The sequence below is a fragment of the Polypterus senegalus genome, chromosome 17 (assembly GCF_016835505.1).
Source record: "Polypterus senegalus isolate Bchr_013 chromosome 17, ASM1683550v1, whole genome shotgun sequence".
Taxonomy (NCBI): Eukaryota; Metazoa; Chordata; class Cladistia; order Polypteriformes; family Polypteridae; genus Polypterus; species Polypterus senegalus.
The window spans coordinates 95326064-95345587 of NC_053170.1; the positions used below are offsets into that span (position 1 = coordinate 95326064).

General features: G+C 41.7%; 1 protein-coding gene across 1 annotated transcript in view; it reads left to right on the top strand.

Moving 5' to 3' along the window:
• The window catches only part of LOC120517216 (ectonucleotide pyrophosphatase/phosphodiesterase family member 7-like), a 30489-nt gene extending 15958 nt beyond the window's left edge, over nucleotides 1-14531 (top strand). The window contains exons 4-6 of the mRNA XM_039739384.1: nucleotides 2783-3005; nucleotides 13426-13552; nucleotides 14311-14531. Coding sequence (XP_039595318.1) covers nucleotides 2783-3005; nucleotides 13426-13552; nucleotides 14311-14485 — 525 coding nt within the window. The 3' untranslated portion in view covers nucleotides 14486-14531. The remainder of the gene's footprint in view (nucleotides 1-2782; nucleotides 3006-13425; nucleotides 13553-14310) is intronic.
• The last annotated feature ends 4993 nt before the right edge of the window (nucleotides 14532-19524 follow it).

Genomic DNA, 19524 nt, shown 5'->3' on the forward strand with positions numbered 1-19524 from the left:
CTGAAACAGGGAGGTCTCAAACATTGAGGTTCATTAAAATCTGGAAATCGAATTTTTGGAAGATTACAATGCTTTCGCTACGAGAAAGTAAATCTGAAACATGGAGGTCTCAAATGTCGAGATTCATCAAAAATCTTGAAATTGAATTTTTGGACGATTATAATACTTTCCCTATACTTCGTATACAAGAAAGTAAAAATGATATTTTCGGATTCAGGGAGGTCGAAAATGTCAAGATTCACCAAAATCTCAAAACCGAATTTTTGGATGATTACAATTCTTTCCCTATGAGAAAGTAAATCTGAAACAGGGAGGTCTCAAATGTCGAGATTCATCAAAAATCTTGACATCGAATTTTTGGACGATTACAATACTTTCCCTGCGAGAAAGAAAATTGGAGTCACGGAGGTCTAAAATGTCGAGATTCATCAAAAATCTTGACATCGCATTTTTGGACGATTATAATACTTTCCCTATACTTCGTATACAAGAAAGTTAAAATGATATTTTCGGATTCAGGGAGGTCGAAAATGTCAAGATTCACCAAAATCTCAAAACCGAATTTTTGGATGATTTCAATTCTTTCCCTATGAGAAAGTAAATCTGAAACAGGGAGGTCTCAAATGTCGAGATTCATCAAAAATCTTGACATCGAATTTTTGGACGATTACAATACTTTCCCTACACTTCGTATACGAGAAAGTAAAAATGGTATTTTCGGACACAGGGAGGTCTAAAACGTCAAGATTCATCAAAATCTTGAAATTGGATTTTTTGGAAGATTACAATACTTTACCTGCGAGAAAGAAAATTGGAGTCACGGAGGTCTAAAATGTTGAGACTCATCAAAATCCCAAGGCTGAATTTTTGGATGATTACAATACTTAAAAAGGGGTGATAAGTGGTTAAGATTTACACTGATTTGTTTAGCAGAAGCTTTTAACCAAAGTGACTTGGGTGGGGTTAGGTCAACATCATCAATTAAGCTCCCGTCTAGGAGACCGTTTGGGAGCAAGTGTGACAGGTCAAGGGTACAAAATTGACCACCACAATTGAAGAGCTCAGAACAAAGTACAAGCAAGTTACAATTTCTAGGTTACGAGAACCAAACAACTAAGATAGAAAGGAATTTACTGAGCAAGAGGATCTTCAAACGCTTCCTAATTTCAAATAGGCAGCTTGTTCCACCAGCGAGGAGCTACACATGAAAAATTCGGATGTGAGTGTCAGTAGGCTTTGCGCCCCTGGAACCAAGTTACCCAAACTATTCCCTAACATTTCAGTAAGTGTTTACCACCCTGATGCTTGACCAAGCCACCATAGGCCTCACCCCAAAAACCACAGAGCAGTGAATTATTAGCATTTCTGGTACACTTTCTTTAATGGCACTTTAGGGTTCTTTATTCGGGATGTGTGGTTCCTCGTTGAGCTATCGCTTGACCAAGCACCAGGCCATTCCAGAGAGAGATCTTTACATATAAAGTTGTGCTTTCAAAAACTTCCTAAGATGTGGAAAATCTGAAATCTTTCATGCATGGTAGGCTACCTAGCAGAACACTAAAAGATTAAGAAAACATGGACATGGCCAGCGTGACGTTGTGTCCATTTTAAACGATGACCAATTGGTAATCCACTAATTTCCATCTATTGTTATTTGCGAGGGAGCCTGTTGCAGGATCTTTCTGGAACCTTCACGTGGTAGGGTCTCTTGGGAACAAAAAAAATGGCTCCCCTATGGCATCGTTCTGAATAAATTCTGTGGCACCTTCAGTGTAGTCTCAAGTCTTTGCAAAAAGCACCAAAGAATATAGCGTCCATTTTGACCTGAACATTGATCACACTCATTCCCCTCCTGTCCTGATTTTTCCATTTCATTTCACCGAATAGTGGTGAAGCGTCAGATAAGTCATTGAAGAAAGCATCCGCTTTACTCACCAGTCCACATTTTCATTCGTTCCTGTGGTCAAAAGCTAGGTGGCAACCAAAAGAATTAAATTTTGCAAGTACGGGAAGGTAAAATGATGTTTCTGAGCAGGGTTGCCGGGCTCACACATGGTTCAGGAATATGGGAGGACATCAGAGTTGAATTATTGCTTCTCCAGATCAAGAACAGACAGTTACGGTGGTCTGGACACACAGTTAGGATCCCCCCTGACATTAACCAAGCATGGCCTGATGGGAGATGACTCACAGGTAGATCGCACTAGAGGGGTTAAAACTTTTAATTGGCCTGGGACCACCGAGAAATTCTTCAGGAGGAGCTGGGAAAGTTGCAGAGGTTAAAGTGGCCCAGTATGTCCAGCTCGGCTGGTGGCTACCAGAATAACCAACAGAAAAATGAAACAATGTGTTCATTTTATAATAAGTATTGTCTGTACTTTACAGTAACGTTTCCAAATGAAAATCTGACTTCAAATTTACAACCTAAATGAATAATAAAAAGTATCAACTTTCAAAACTCACATTTTGGTGACATATCAAGGATCAGTGACGGCAACGGAGATGACAGCTGGTCCCGCTTTTAAAATGCAAACGTCTTTTTAAAAGAGTAACAGCGACATCTAGTGGTTGGCTTGGGTATACGCTGTAGAACTTCCAATGAGCAGGATTTTTTATTTTTTTTTAAGAAAATACATCAATTAAAAGTTGGACAGAAAGCAGATCCTAATCACTCCAAATTGTGTTGGTATAAGCATTAAATAATGCAACATTTTGCAGCTTTGGTACTGTTAAGAACAAAGCAATCTCGAATGTTTCCTGAATGGTTCTTTTCTTGTTTCAGATTATGCCTGTGCAGTTTAATAATGGAGAGCATGGTTTTGACAATGACGCCATGGACATGAAAACCTTTTTTAGAGCCGTTGGTCCCGACTTCAAGGCGAACCTCGAGGTGGATCCGTTCCACACAGTGAACGTCTACGCCCTGATGTGTAATTTGCTGGGGATTAAGCCAGAGGCCAATGATGGATCTCTCGAAGTCACCCAGCATATGCTAAGAGAAAAGGGTAAGGATCGGTTATCATAAAATTGAACGTTCCCTTTGAAATGCTTCTTTTATTGGATTATGTGTATCGTCACCCATTTATTGTTGGATTGGGTATATGGTCGCCCAATTCATCCACCCTGATTAAATCAACTGAATTAAAAGAAAACATTTAGTTAAATAGGAGCAGGATATTCAGCCAAACATTACACATTATATAATTTAAGGAAAAGAAGGAGATCGCGCGTTAAAGTACTCCTTAGCTCCGTTCAGGTAGAGTCACAGCCGGTCAATCCATTAGGAGACGAAGGCGGACGCAGTGGGCGCCGTTTATGTAAATGAACTCACGGGCCGGACGGGTGATTGGGTTTAGAAAAGTCCGGAGAGCGCGCGCACGCGCGCACCGTTTGATAATCCTGTGTTATGAGCCAACTTTGTACACACCGACAGACTGCGCCCTGAACTCCTACTTCTTTTGGTCTGGTCACGAACGTGTCACGTGGTACTTTTATCAAAGGCCTTCTGCGATAAGTAATATCACATGACACCTCTCTTCTCGCAAGCTTTTGCTGCTTCCTACTAAGAATGCCTGCGTATCAGGGAAACACGACCTTCCCTCGTCTGAACCTATGATGTCTATTTTTTAATGCCTCTGTTCTAGAGATATACTTATAAAAAATAAACTATACATATAAAAATGCCTCCTAGGGACACTTCCCTTAATAAAGCGTAGGTGCAGACACGACCTGTGGGTTTCATCATCATCAGGTTCTTCCATGTGAACCCTAAATACAATGAGGACTGATTGTGAGGTCATTTATGTTTGGTAGAATGCCTAGAGGGGGTTTGGTGGCCTAGGAACCCCTGCTGATTTTATTTTTCTTCCCCACCCTTCTGGAGTTTTTTTTTTTTATGTTTTTTCTGTCCTCCTTCACCATTATTCTATGTTAATTAGTGTTCCCTAATTCTATTTTGGGTGGCACGGTGGCGCAGCGGTAGCACTGCTGCCTCGCAGTAAGGAGACCTGGGCGTGTGGAGTTTGCATGTTCTCACCGTGTCTGCGTGGGTTTCACTCCAAAGACATGCAGGTTAGCTGCACTGGCAATCCTAAATTGTCCCGTGTGGGTGCCCTGCGGTGGGCTGGCACCCTGCCCAGGGATTTGTTTCCTGTCTTGTGCCCTGTGTTGGTTGGGATTGGCTCCAGCAGACCCCCATGACCCTGTGTTAGGATATAGCGGGTTGGATAATGGATAATTCTATTTTCTTATTTGTCTTTTTTCTCTTTCGTCATTATGTTTGAGCTACATTGTTTGTATGAAAATGTGCTATAGCAATAAATGTTGTTGTTATTTCTAGAATGAAACATGGCTTGTGGTGACATTAAGTAAGTTAGTAATCAAGAGTGATGTGTTGTACATCATATGATAACATATGTGCATGTAAATACATTTATGCACAGCATACATCCAAACAACATACAGTGTGACCACTAGGGGGCATTGCAGCACCTCAAACCCCAGACACCTCCACAGGTTCAAATCAAAGATTTATTATAATAAATTACCTAAGCCAAGGCTTCTTTTTAGTACAATAGCCTTTAAACAAACACCATCCCTTTTTTCTTCTTCCTTCCTTCTCCATGACAAATTTTGTTCTTCTTCCTCCCGACTCCAACTCGCTTGGGTGAGGCACAGTGACTCCTTTTATTCCAGATCTGGGAGTACTTCTGGCACTAGGGCATATCCCGTTGGGAAGTACTTCCGGGTCAAGCAGAACTCCCTGAAAGTGCAGCACCTCCTGGTGGCACCCATGGAACCCAACAGGACTGCCCCACGGCACTACAATTCTCAGCATGCCATATCAGAGTCCATTTGAGCCCCGAGGCCCAGGGATGCTGCCATCTAGGGTATGTTAATTACTCCATGATGGTGCCCTCCCTGCCAGGTACTGGTCCTTTGTTCACCCCGCTACTGGGATGCTGATGCACTTCACAAATCGTTGGTTTCTCCTGTCAATTTCATGATAAGAACAACAAGCCTCCTGCCTTTTCATTCTCTTGGCCTCCCAGCCCAGTAATGGCTCAGAACCCACCCTGGCAGGGATGCCAGCCCTGGAGTGTAGTCCATGACAGCACGGCATCCCAAAACTGTATACACACTTTGAATAGTTATAAATACAAGGTTTCTTATGACAGGCGTTCCAAAATCAAGCATCCATTGCATTTTAAAGCACGTCTGTTGGAGAAATTTTATTCCAGCATGAGTCCATGCCCTGAATGACTATTTCTAATGACTCAAAGTATGCAAATATATATTTTTGGGGACACCCCATATTTTAAATAATTCTCAAATGGTTGACAGGCTTTGTCTAAGCATAAGAGCTCATCCAGCCTGGAATCGCTCAGGGCCTGGAGCGCCTCCAGAAATGTGGTTTTTCAGTGGAGGTGCTAATAAAATGTAGCCGGCCATGTGTTGCCAATTGTGGACACCAGGGGGCGCGCAGCTCCCCCAAACCTTCGATATAAACAAACAGACACCAGGACCCAAGTTCAGCACAACACACGTTTATTCAGCTGTGGGAAACGCTTTTCTCTCTCTCTTCTGTCTTGACCATCTCCACCTCTCGACTCGGGCGCCCCTTTTAAAGAGCACCCGGTTGTCTCCTTCCGGCCGCACTTCCAGGTGTGGCGCCAGCCCTGCAGAGGGCCATTCTCCTTGTTGCCACCCTGATGGTGGCCATGGGCTTCTATGCTGCAAACCTGTGGCACGGTAGTAAGCCAGGAGGGCTGCCCTCTGTCATCCTGGGGGTGGTACTGCCCCGTGCAAGCTCCTGCCCCCCCCAGTCCTTTCCTTAGGAAGGCATCCCTGCCGGGTAAGAGTCCCGGCTGCACATTACACTACAAAAGCTGCAAAATATCTGAGCTGTTTTCACGTCGGTATAAATGCTATGATACATGCTGATGCACAGTAGATGATGTTCTGCCATCTCACGCACCAACACAAAGGGCCAGAGCTGAAAACAACCACCAACATCCAGGAACAAAAAGGTGCCACCTGATAAACGCCCCTTATTATTTTTTTTCAGCCATTAAAAAAAATAAACTAATATATCAGTTACAAATTAGTATGAAATGTTGTCATTGTGACTTAAAGTAAAACATAACAGCTTGAGAAAATGTACTCGCCAGCCAATGATTACAGGAGGACCAAGTGCCAGCTGTTGGGACTCCCGGCCAATGATGGTCTTGTACATCAAGGACCTCCACTCCCCGTGAGCCGACTCGCAATCGATGCCAGGCTACTGCTGCCCTTTACAAAAAAAAAAAACAAACATGAAAAGCCGCGCTCACTCAGGAGTGTCACCGACATGCAAATCCTTACACGTGTCCTGCTGTGGCTTTAGGATGGTCAAGAATTCCGATGTGATACTGTCGAAGAGAAAATCGTCGGCGCAAAGACGCACCAAAGGTCTTCACCCGGAATGAAGGCTCTCAGGGGTCAAGAGGATGGCCAAACAGATTTCATTGTTTTATTGCAATAAACAACAAGACGGACTCAACCCAATTCGGCCAAATCAGATCGAGCCCCGAACAGTTCAAAAATCACAGTTTATATCGTCATTTCTTCTCATTCTGACCTCGCTCGAAGCAGCCCATTCGCTGCTTAATCCGACTCCCCTTCCCTCTGTAGCTGGCCTAATTAACTTTTTTAGAACCATCAATATTTCTTATTTTCTGTCAATTATCTTTATTTTTATCCTTCGCTTATTTTTTAAGTCGGCTGAGAGCCAACAGGTGTTTTGCCTTCTTCCATCCTTGGGCTGTCATTACCTCATCTTCTCCCTTCCTGGGTCCTCTCGCTAAAGCCAAGCTGCAATTAAAAAAGAAATATGGGCCTTTATTTAACCATTAGCAGGCCTAACTTGCATTAATATTTGCACTAAGGTTAATGCTTATATATTTTCCTATATTTATTTATGCTAATCCATCCATCCATCCATTATCCAACCCGCTACATCCTTACTACAGGGTCACGGGGGTCTGCTGGAGCCAATCCCAGCCAACACAGGGCACAAGGCAGGAAACAAACCCCGGGCAGGGCACACAAACAGGTCTCCTAACTGAGGGACAGCAGCGCTATGCACTGCGCCACCATGCCGCCCTATGCTAATACATCCAGCCATCCATTTTCCAACCCGCTGAATCCGAACACAGGGTCACGGGGGTCTGCTGGAGCCAATCCCAGCCAGCACAGGGCACAAGGCAGGGCACCAGCCCACCGCAGGGCACACAAACACACACCCAGGTCTCCTAACTGAGGGACAGCAGTGCTATGCACTGCGCCACCGTGCCGCCCTATGCTAATACATGAATCTACTAATTTTATTTTTCATAATAATAGCGGTCAGTCCTTGACTTTCTTTTTTTTTTTATGATTCCCTACTTGGTGAATTTCGGCGGACTCGTAGTTTCTCATCTTTAATTCCACAGTGATGGGCCACTGGGGTCAGTGACGGTTTGTCCAAGAAGGAGACGTGCTCAGGGCTTGGTGCAGATGATCCTTTCAAAACCGCACAATATGTTGGTGAAGAGTCTGTATAACTAAAATGTATTATTATTATTATTACAGGGTAGAATTAAGCCATCCATCCATCCATTATCCAACCCACTATATCCTATAATGACAGAAATCATATGTGCTTTTGGTAGGGGGACGGGGACAATCTGTGGCCACAAAGTCCTGCAGGTGCCATGGTGCCTGGGCATGAGTCTTGTCCTGCTGCAGTTGGGTTGAAATGCCATTTTATTTTTGCACACCAGGCCTGCACTCACTCCAGTAGGTCGTCCCATGGCTTCTCACTGCCCTTCTCTTCGATTGTCGGTGTAACTCGCTGAATAAGATCAGTTGTAGATGCAAGCTGTAGATCTGGAGATTGCAGGTGATTCTACCAAAAAGTGTGACCCGAAACAGATTCTCAAATAAAGAAAGAGGTCTATGAGAGCAAGAAGGTCAGGTTGAACTCCCTGAAAAGATAGGGATCATAAATCCCTGCAGCACCCCCTGGTGGCACCCATGGAACCCAACAGGGCTGCTCCAGGGCACTACAATTCTCAGCATGCCCAGTGGGTGCCCATTTGAAGCCAGAGGCCCAGGGATGCTGCCATCTAGGATATGGTGTCCTTAATTACTCCATGATGTTGCCCTCCCAGCCGAGTAAGGGTCCTTCGTCCGCCCCGTATTGGGATGCTGACACACTTCACAAATATGTTGGTTTCTCTTGCCAATTTCACGGCAAAGACAGGAAGTCTCCTGCCGCAACACATCCTCAAATAAAGAAAGTGGTCCATGAGGGTACACTGCATATTCCTTCCGCTTCAGTTTTGCGCCATGTATTATTAGGCTGACCAGTTTTGACTTTAAAAGTTTCGCAGACTGTATGGAGTGTTGCCTGAATCGCCCGTGTAAGACGGAATACCGACGAGACCGCTTTGTTCCTTAAAGTTTCTTCAGTTCAAAGGGAGCACATCTTGGTTCAATTTCTGTCTGTTCAAGAAAAAGACTGCGAGGAACCGAGCTTGAAAGAAGAAGAAAAAAAAAATGTGCAGCATCTGCACGGCTGGAAAGAATTCAGCTGCTGGTTGTACGTTTTGTTTTAACACAGTCCATCGAAACAAGATTGACACGCTGTGCATGACAGGGAATGTATGCTGCCCCGTGGAGCTTCTGTTCGGAATTTCTCGGCTACTCCATTGTGACAGCCTGACAGGGCGGCTCGTCCATCGGAGCCCTGAGCAGTGCAAGTGCTGCCGTCAATATTACATTAACACCGAGTGCTTTTTGATTGTTTTTTAAAAAAGTGAATCAACGGCTAATTCGGGACAGCACGGTGGCGCAGTGGTAGCGCTCGCAGTAAGGAGACGTGGGTTCGCTTCCCGGGTCCTCCCTGCGTGGAGTTTGCGTGTTCTCCTCGTTTCCTCCCACAGTCCAAAGACATGCAGGTCAGGTAAACTGGCGATCCTAAATTGTGCTTGGTGTGTGTGCGCTGGCTGGGATTGGCTCCTTCAGACCCCCGTGGCCCAGTGTTAGGATATAGCGGGTTGGAAAATGACTGACTGAAGTCTAATTCTTAAGTTAGTAAGTATGTTGGAGTAAAATGCAAAAATTCCACCCGTACAGCAGCGCGATGCAAACAGCGGACCACCGTAAACAGCCTTTTTTTTTTTTTTTCTTTTGCTGATGTCTTTACTATCATCAACTAATACGAACGGCACATATTCTTATGTTTCATTACTTATTTTATCCAGCACCATATTTGACATGATTTCCAAAATGTATGGCATGGTGGGTTTATTTAGCATCACTAGGATTACGCAACCTGTAAAAGTTCGAGAAAATGACCTGTGTTGGAAGAGGGTGTATTTAAATGTCCTTACACATTTTAGAACCCTCTTTTTTGCTGAGGTTGCATTCGGCCCATCCATCCATTGATTGCTTATGCCCCTCAATAGCACTCTGTGTTTTAAATGAGACTTGCTGCTTTCCTCCTCTTCGGATGTTCTTGTGTAAAAAGCACAGTCTCCGTGCGCTAAACAACACGGTCCTCAGAAACCGAATTCTCAATTCAGGGTACTTTAGTTCTAAACCTCCTGGAGGATCATCATGGCTGCACGTTTTCATTTGAACCTTTTTTTTTTTTAAAGAGTTTTTGTTGCTAATTAACTTCTTTTGAACTAATTTTAATTGATTTGCTCTTGAAGAATCAGACCCCTTAATTGTTTCTTTTTCCTTAATTAGCAGCCAAACAATAATGAGATACAAAATGAGCCAAAACAACTGGTGTCCTTCATACAATATCTGAAAATAAAGAAAGATGAAGGTCTCAGGAATGTCGATTTGCTCAGGTCCCCAAACATTTGACCAGTGCTCTTAAATCAATAATTTGAGAAATGTCCACTAATGCACCACGAGAACAGTAACAAGCCACAAAATTAAAAAAAAAACAAAAAAAAAACGGGTTTAATTAACGACAAGGATCGGCACCTCATTAAGCAACTGGTTGGAGTGAAACTGGTTGGCGTTTGAGGCGCTGACTTAGCTGGTCTACTGTCGACTCCCTCACTTCACATTTCATTTCTGTTTGGGTGCCATTTAAGGAAAGAAATGAAGCAACTCAGTGGAACAAATCTTAAAAAAGCAAATCAATTAAAATGAATTCGCAAGAAGTTCATTAGCAGCACAAACAGGGCACTCATTAAAAAAAAAGGTTAGAATGAAAACCTGCAGCCACGATGGTCCTCCAGAACCGGACTTGGCGACCCCCTGTTCTAAACGGACGGCACTATCATCTTCACTCAAATCAGTGGGGTTGCCGCCCCGGTTGCTTAATTTTTGGAGTTTAAATTATTACCCCAACCACAAATGCTAACCTTAAAGCTAGTGGGGGTGGAACATAGTTGTCTATAGGTCCCTAATGTAAATGTCCCCTTTGGGTGCCTAATCTTAAAAACGAAAATCCGATTTGCGTCACGATAATAGAAAAGGGGATGGCACGGTGGCGCAGTGGTTAGCGCTGCTGCCTCGCAGTTAGGAGACCCGGTTTGCTTCCCTGTGTCTGCGTGGGTTTCCGCCCACAGTCCAAAGACATGCAGGTCAATTGCATTGGCGATTCTAAATTGTCCCTAGTGTGTGCTTGGTCTGTGGTGGAGAAGCATCCAAGTTGTGCTGCAAGTTTTCAATCTAACATTTCACCAGTTTTCACTGCTAATTAACTTCTTTTCCCTTCATTTTCATAGCCATGTTTTTAAAGATTCAGTCCTCTCAATTAATTCTTTTCTTCATTAAATGACAGCCAAACAGAAACGTGCCATGAAACGAGCCAACAGATAACCAGCTAAACTGGGGATTCAAACGCCAACCAATTTTACACCAACCAGTTCCTTAATGAGAAACCGATTCCTGTTAATTAAACCCGTTACATGATTCCACGGATTGCTGCTGCTCTCTTTCTGCTACAGCGGACATTTCCAAAACTGTTGATTTTCTGTTTTTCCTAACAACATCATCAAAATGTTTTAGTGATCTGTGAGATCAATTTTACTGAGACATTCACCTTTCTTTATGTTCAGATAAATTGGTTAGCTGGTCACGTGGAGGCTCTTTTGCGTCTCATTATTGTTTGGCTGCTAATTAAGGAAAAAAGAAAGAACTAAGGGGTCCGAGTCGAGTTAATTAAAACTAGAGCGAGAGAAGTTAATCAGCAACAGAAACAAGTCACTAATTAAGAAGGTGGTTAGAATGAAATCTTACAGCCATTGCGGCTCTCCAGGACCGGAGTTCAACTCAATTTGGCCACAGAGCACAGATGACGGCCCCCCTTCCCGGTACTGCAGCTCTGCTTCAAGTGGTGGATGTTGGTTTGTGTTACCGACGTCCTCGTTGGGTTTAGTACTGTTCGGGGCATCTAAAGACCTTGTTTTTTTTGCTGGCTATTAGAAAGCGACCCATTCTCATCAATGTTCAGATAAGGGGCATTATACATTGACAAAAAAAATCTCCTCGCGATAACCCATCATCAATTAGTATTGATAGCTATAACATCTCATGAGAGTTTGACTTTTTTTATTTATTTATTTTGAAATACGTTTTCAAAATGATTGCATAGATGCAATACAGGGTGGTCCAGATCTAATTATGCAGATCCAGATCGTCTGGATGACTTTGATTTACGCGGCGACGATTCCAGTTTGGCGCGAAGAATATTCTTCATGTCGTCAGTTTGCACACTTCTCGATGATCCGGGATTTGTCGGGTGATTTTCTATGTAGTCAACTTAATTTATAGCGTAATAAAAATTGCATAATTAGATCTGGACCACCCTATAGATCATTACAGGATAATGTAAACATTTTTGGAGGTGCTAAGCCGGAGCTATACAAACTCCAGGGGGTTCTGTAACACCAGCTAGCTTCATTCTTGCAGGCAGGCAGTATGCGCATGTGCGCACACATCGGGCAGGCAGTATGCGCATGTGCGCACGCCTCGGGCAGGCTGCAACAATTTGTATTTAATGTACGTTACTCCATATTCGCAGGTATGAGGAAATTAGGAAAACAAGTTATTTCAATTGACTTAATTAAACAAAGTATTTTCAGGTTTATTGGAGTGATACATTTTTGCCTATCAAGATAGGACTTTGACTTTAATTCAGATCAAATAAATAATCTATGTAGTATATAATAAAACACTAAGGTCTGTGTATCCTCCAAGCAGGACCTCCAACTAGCTGGGGCAACTTGGGGGTTGGTGGCAGGATTGGCACTCCAGCTACCATAAAAAACTAACAAACTTCACACTGTCCCAGAGTGAGGCTGAGGTGGCACTCGTTGCACAGCTACACTTGGGTGCCAATCTGGGTGGTTCGTCATGTTGTGGGTGCAGTTATGAGCTGTATCAGCGCATGCTCCCAACCTCTCTCCCTCTAAGGTCTGTTTGTCCAGTCCATCTGAGCAATCTGAACGGCCAGTTTGGCTTTTGATGACAAGTGTAAGTGTGAGACGTACGAGGAGTGAAGAGGCCTGCTGAGGGAGCCCTCTTCAAAGATGGCAACCATAAAAGCAGACAAGGGGTGAGAAAGGCACCTCGAAAATAAGGACTGAGTCTGAGAAGCAGGATTTATGGGAATAAGAGATGGAGTGGAGGTGAAGAGATGTTCAGACACACAAAAATACTGACGAAAGGTGCTGAAGCTGCACGTAGGGCAAGAGATGGCAACTGTTTTTTTTTTTTCTTTTTTAAATTATTCTTTTACCGGTCATTGACAGGTACTGTGGCTAGTGGAGTAATATACTGAAGAACTGAACGGTAATAAACAATATACTGTAATACCAAGCATAAAAATCACACTATTATGAGGAAGTGCCTAAAGTATCATAATAATGTATGGCAATGTACCTGGAAAATGAAATTAATAGCATTTAATATGTGATTAGGCAAAAGAAGAACAATTTTCTACGTTACTCAAATATTCAAAATATGTGTACAAATGATGATTGCCACATTTCTCTTTCAAAAGAGCTACAGTAGAACACACGGAGACCAGAACAAGAAAAGAATGTAAATACGTGATATGTGATCATATATGATATGTGAGAAATACAAATATGACTTCTGTGATCATTAAAAAAGCTCACAGGTGGTAATACACACATTACACAGTAATGCTTAGATATGTCATTGCTATCATTAAGTTCAATACCATTCCATTCTTTTTTCTCAAATAATTGCAGACTCTTTCTTTGAAGACCATAGCTTTTAGAATAGTTTTCAGTAAATGGCCATTATCTTTATCAAATATCACTTCCTTTACAGAACCATGGAAGTTCATTAATTTGGAAAATACACTCCCAAAATGTTCCTAAACAAAGTGTCTTTGTGTTGTTTCAGAGCCTGAAAAAATCTCCACAGAAAAAATGGTTAGCATTGCTTTGTTGGCAGTGGCCTGCGTTTTGCTGGTTGTTGCAGTGGCGCTCATAATTAAAACAGTCGTGCACAGGAGAAAGCAATCGGAGAGGTATGGCATTACAAAATCCTAAGAGTCGAGGCAATCGTCTTCACAGTCTCTATCTATCTATCTATCTATCTGTCTGTCTATCTTATCCTACCTACTATGCTAAAATTAATATCTATCTATCTATCACTGCCGACTATACTAAAATTAATATCAATCTATCTATCTATCACTGCCTATGCTAAAATTAATGTCTATCTATCTATCTTATCCTACCTACTATGCTAAAATTAATATCTATCACTGCCGACTATGCTAAAATTAATATCTATCTGTCTGTCTATCTTATCCTACCTACTATACTAAAATTAAAATCTATCACTGCCGACTATGCTAAAATTAATGTCATTTCCTAATATACCCTAAAATACAGTAGTAATTTTGTACAACATCAACGCAGCTTACAAGACAATTAATAGAAAATGTCTGCATTAAATTATCACAAGCCACGGGTTTTTCTTGTCCCAGCAAGGAACGATTTGACATTTTTTTCTCAGAATCTGCTGAATGATGACTACACATAAAATGCTCTGTGAAAATTCTGCCTCTAACCCTTTAGTAACTTAAAGCAAGAAAATTAAGGAATGAAATGTGGCTTGGTGCATTGATCTGAATGAAGTCATTGAAATTCTGTCTTTGCATATCTGAATCTTAATCAATGCTATGCCAAAATGGCAAATAGTGAATCTTTCATACATTTGCTTCAATCAATAATTGAATTTCTACAATGTGTCTAATCCCCCTGCCCTTTATTGTTTCAGAATGAGTGACAAACTGAGCCTGGACAAAATCCAACACGAATTGAACCCTGTGATAGAGAATATGTATCTGCAAGACAGCAAATCCACTAAGATGCCCGAATTTCAACTTACCAGCAATCAACAAAACCCAGAAAAAAATGCATCTGCAAAAGAAGGACATTTTACAGGATTTTAAGAACAAGTTTATAAAGTGATTTTCTTTTTTTCCAGTTTTAATTGTAATTTATTTGTTTGCAGGCAAAGTCCTTTTAAAAAAAACTTGTTTTAAAGTATTTGGAAAGTAAAAAAGAGAACCTGTTTGTAGTACGTTTTTATAATCTGTAATAAAGACATTTTTTTAAGAAAATACATTTAGACTGGAAAAAAAAGTCCACAAACACAAAGACGACTGGCGGTGCCTTGAGTATCTGTGGTGCTACTTTGTGTCATGAGGTGTCTGAAAAGAAGAAAATACATAAAAGTTCATTTTAAGTTGCTTTGCTGTTCTGCATGACTGGCTGCAATTCCTCTAACTGCTCTCTGTGTGAGGTCTGCATGTTCTCTCCCTGTGCTTTTGTCCTCAGAGTGACTTCACATTTTCTTGGTGTGAATGCAGATGCCTGGTACTGGAACTATCCTGCTTCTTTTTTTAATCTTTTGTTGAATTTATTAAAAGCATGTAACATTCTATACAATCAGTTCAAACATAACACAACTAAAATTCAATTCATCCCTCACCCATGAGAAAGAGAGGAAGGCCAACAGCCCAAGTAAATCTTTGAAGAGTAGTAAAGAGAGAAACGGAGTCTAAGTGCTTAATCTAAAATGTTATTTATCAGATCCTGCCAGGATTTATACAAAGGTTAATATTCATAATGATCACAAGTATGAGTGTATTCTAAAATGGAGGGATAATCTGTATATGCATGACTACATAATGTTTGCAAATTAATACATTTTATTAATTAATAAGATATTAATACCTTTTATAAATTAATGATTGTATTAATTAATAAAACAGTAATGCCTTTTATTTATACTTTACAAGGATGGCAAAGTAAAGGATGTCGGCAAAAAAGAACGATGATGGACGATGGCTGGGATAGTGCATGTCAGCCACAAGAGGGCGACATATACCACAAGTTTGTACAATAACAGCCTGGCAAATGCGCACTTCATGCAACAAATACGCCTTACCTTACTACACGCACACACATTTTATATATACACATATACATTTATATATATATCTATAGATAGACATAAATATATATATACATACATACAGTTTATATCTTTCCCTGTACTGTATATATATATATATATATATATATATATATATATATATATATATGGCATTCGTAGTCTGACTCACAATCTGATTGTGACGCTTGTGGTTGGTTAACAAGTCGGCTAACATCCGCCACGGTGCCCTCTTTCAGTTGCGAGAAGCAGATCATAGAATGGTTGAAATAGTTTTACTGTCAAATAATGCAAAGAGTATATATATATCAATCAATCAATCAATCAACATTTATTTATATAGCACATATTCATACAAAAAAATGTAGCTCAAAGTGCTTTACAAAATGAATAGAAAAATAGAAGACACAATAAAAAATAAACAGAAGTCAACATTAATTAACATAGAATAAGAGTAAGGTCCGATGGCCAGGGTGGACAGAAAAAACAACAACAACAAAAAAATTCAAAAGAGCTGGAGAAAAAAAATAAAATCTGTAAGGGTTCCAGACCAAGAGACCGCCCAGTCCCCTCTGGGCAATCTACCTAACATAAGTCAAACAGTCCTCTTTGTATTTATATATATCTCTCTCTCTCTCTCTCTCTCTCTCTCTCTCTATATATATATATATATATACACAGATACAGTATATACCATTTTCTCCTTCACATCAGCCTCTTAATGAACCCACTTCCATCATTCTAGTTCACAAACCTGTGGAATTTTAATTGTACTTACAGTATTGCACATTTCATTCTTCTTCTGAATCTTAATCCAGAAAGTAAATTTTAAAATTAGGGAATGCTTAGATACATTCGTCATATATGAGCATCTTCTTAATCTTAATCTTAATCACAATATTAATATAAATCTTAATCCAGAAAAGCTCATTTTAAAATTAAGGAATGCCTGAATACACATTCACCATATATGAACAACTTCCTTCTTAATCTTACTCTCAATCTTAATCCAGAAAATACATTTTAAAATTAGGGAATGTTTGAATACACGTTCATCATATATGAACAACCTCTTTTTCTTCTTCTTCTATGTGGGGTCGATGTTTTATAGGTTTAGGTGTGATAACAGACCACTCCATTTCCTCCAAACAGTCTTCATATAAACTAACCGCTTATTAGAAATGAACTCTCCTCATCTTAAATTATTGTCAACATTCATCACTACCTTGAAATAAACATATGATAAGAGAACTGATCCTCTCACGGGCCTGCCAAGATGGCTTTGGTGTGCGTGTGTCTGCGCCTGTGTCTGTCATAATGAATACTGACAGTTTAATAACACGCTGCAGCTGCTGGCTGGTTTGCGTTGGCTTCTTGAACTTGATGGCGTTCCGCACTTCGTCTCCATCCTGCCAGATCTTTCTCCTCTTAAGCCTTTAATCCATTCTCAAAGACATTAAAAGGAAATCTGCAGGACTCCAGAGTTCTCCTAATGCAGCCTGTTTACAGAGGATTCAGAAAGCGCTCAGACCTCACCTCCTTTTTCACCTTTTCCCATTTTGCAGCCTTACGCTAAGATCATTTACATTTGTCCCCACATCAAGCAACACTCAATACCCAAGGATGACAAAGTGCAGACAGGATTTTAGACATTTCTGCAAAGTTATTAAAAATATAAAAAAACTGAAATCTCACCTAGACCCCTTTAGTAAGTACTTAGTTGTGTCCGCCATTCCAGCCGGGACGCCTCTCGGGTCTGACGAGACAAGCTTTACCCACCTGGATTTGGAGAGTTTTCTACTCTGCAGATCCTTTCGGGTTGGAGATGCCCGTCCATCCATGTTGTTCCATCCCATATACAGTATGACCTAAGATGCCAGCCAAACCTGCGTTGTCTGCCAGAGATTCCAGATCTTAACTGTCAATGATAACCGTAAGCAGTCTGAAGACAAATTGGCAGCCGAGTGTCTGTGCCTGTCGTACTCTGACTTGCCACTGCTTTGTATTTGTAACTGACGAATTCTGCAATTGTTTGACTTCGTGCCGTTCATTGATTGATCATTTTGCCTTCACTAAATAGCGCTTTTATATTGAATACTATTGCACTGTCGCAAAGTGTCTCCTTCATTTCCACCATCAAACTATGCCTGTTCCTGCATTTCCATATTCAGTAAAAGGTCAAATCACAGAGGAAAGGAAACGATTTTCAGGTGTCAACGAAAATCTGACAACGATATTTACGGGCGCCGTGATTTTGCCCGTGCAGGCCAGTAGGACGACTCTGTGTATTTTTTGAAAATCTAAAGCGTTTTTTTACGGGAATGGAAGTGAGTTGATGTTTCTCCAACTCTCGTTCCTCTCCAACCCACCAATTATTATGCACGTTATACGAATTTTAACCTCTGCCTGCAGATGAAGGATTTCTTGTTTCTGCATCAATGGCTTGAGCTGCACCTGAACACAGAGGGTGTTTCCTGCGGGTGTGACGCCTTGTGGTTTGACAATTTTTATTATTTCCTGAGTTGTCTTGGGCTGAGCCGTCGGTGTCTGAACAATTTGGGAGTCACACGCGAGACTTCTACATCCAGAACAAGCAAATAAATAACAGATGATCTGGCCAGGAAGTGTTCTGAAAATATTTAAACGCTGAATGCATCTTATGCTTGACAGCCCCAGTAAGAATGAATGAATGAATGGATCTGCGGTGGGCTGGCGCCCTGCCCGGGGTTTGTTTCCTGCCTTGCGCCCTGTGTTGGCTGGGATTGGCTCCAGCAGACCCCCGTGACCTTGTAGTTAGGATATAGCGGGTTGGATAATGGATGGGCATAAATACCGACTGCCTAAATATAAACTGCTCAAAAAAATGAAAGGCACACTTTGAAAACACATCAGATCTCGATGGGGAAAAAATGTTTTGCTGGCAATCACTACTGATATGGAATGTGTTACGAAACGAAAGGATGGCACATTGTTTGATGGAAATGAAAATGATCAACCTACATGGGGATGAATTCAAAGACACCCCGAAAATCAAAGGGAAAAATTGATGTGGCAGGTAGGCAAGTCCATTTTGTGGAAATTTAATTGCAGTAACTCCAAATCGTACTCAGTAGTTTGTATGCCATGCCTGACAAAATCCTAATGAGACAACGGATGGTGTCCTGGGGGATCTCCTCTCAGATCTGGACCAGGGCATTACTGAGCTCCTGGACAGGCTGAGGCATCAGAAGGACTGAAACATAATGTCCCACCCAGAGGTGTTCCAATGGATTGAGGTCAGGCGAGTGAGTATGTGTTGGGGGGGGGGCAGTCAATGGTATCAATTCCTTCATCCTCTCTCCACATGAGGCCGGGCATTGTCGGGCATCAGGAGGAACCAACATAGGGTCTGACAATGGGTCCAAGGATTTCATCCCGACACCTAATGGCAGTCCTGCGGTGCTGTTGTCTAGCCTGTAGAGATCTGATAGATATTAAAGGCACTATATACTAGATAGATAGATAGATAGATAGAGAGACAGATATGAAAGGCACTATATACTCCAGCAGCAGCATACATAAAGAACAATATTAAATTAAAGAGTGATAACAATGCAGGTATAACAGTCAATAACATGGTGTAGTGTTAACGGTTAAAGGGTGGAATTGAAGAGTCGCATAGTGTGGGGTCTCCTCAGTCTGTCAGTGGAGCAGGATGGTGACAGCAGGCTGTCGCTGAAGCTGCTCTTCTGTCCCTCCACGGCCTCCCCAGACCGACCATCTCTGACCCACCACCAAACCGCTCATGCTGGACGATGTCACAGGCAGCATAACGTTCTCCACGGCTTCTCCAGACCCTTTCACTTCTGTCACATGTGCCCAGGGTGAACCTGCTCTCATTTTTGAAAAGCACAGGGCACTTGCCAGTGGTGGACCTGCCAATTCTGGTATTCTATGGCAGATGCCAATTGAGCTCCACGGTGCCCACTAGAGGATTTTGGGGACTCAGGCCACCCTCATGAAGTCTGTTTCTGATTGTTTGGTCAGAGACAT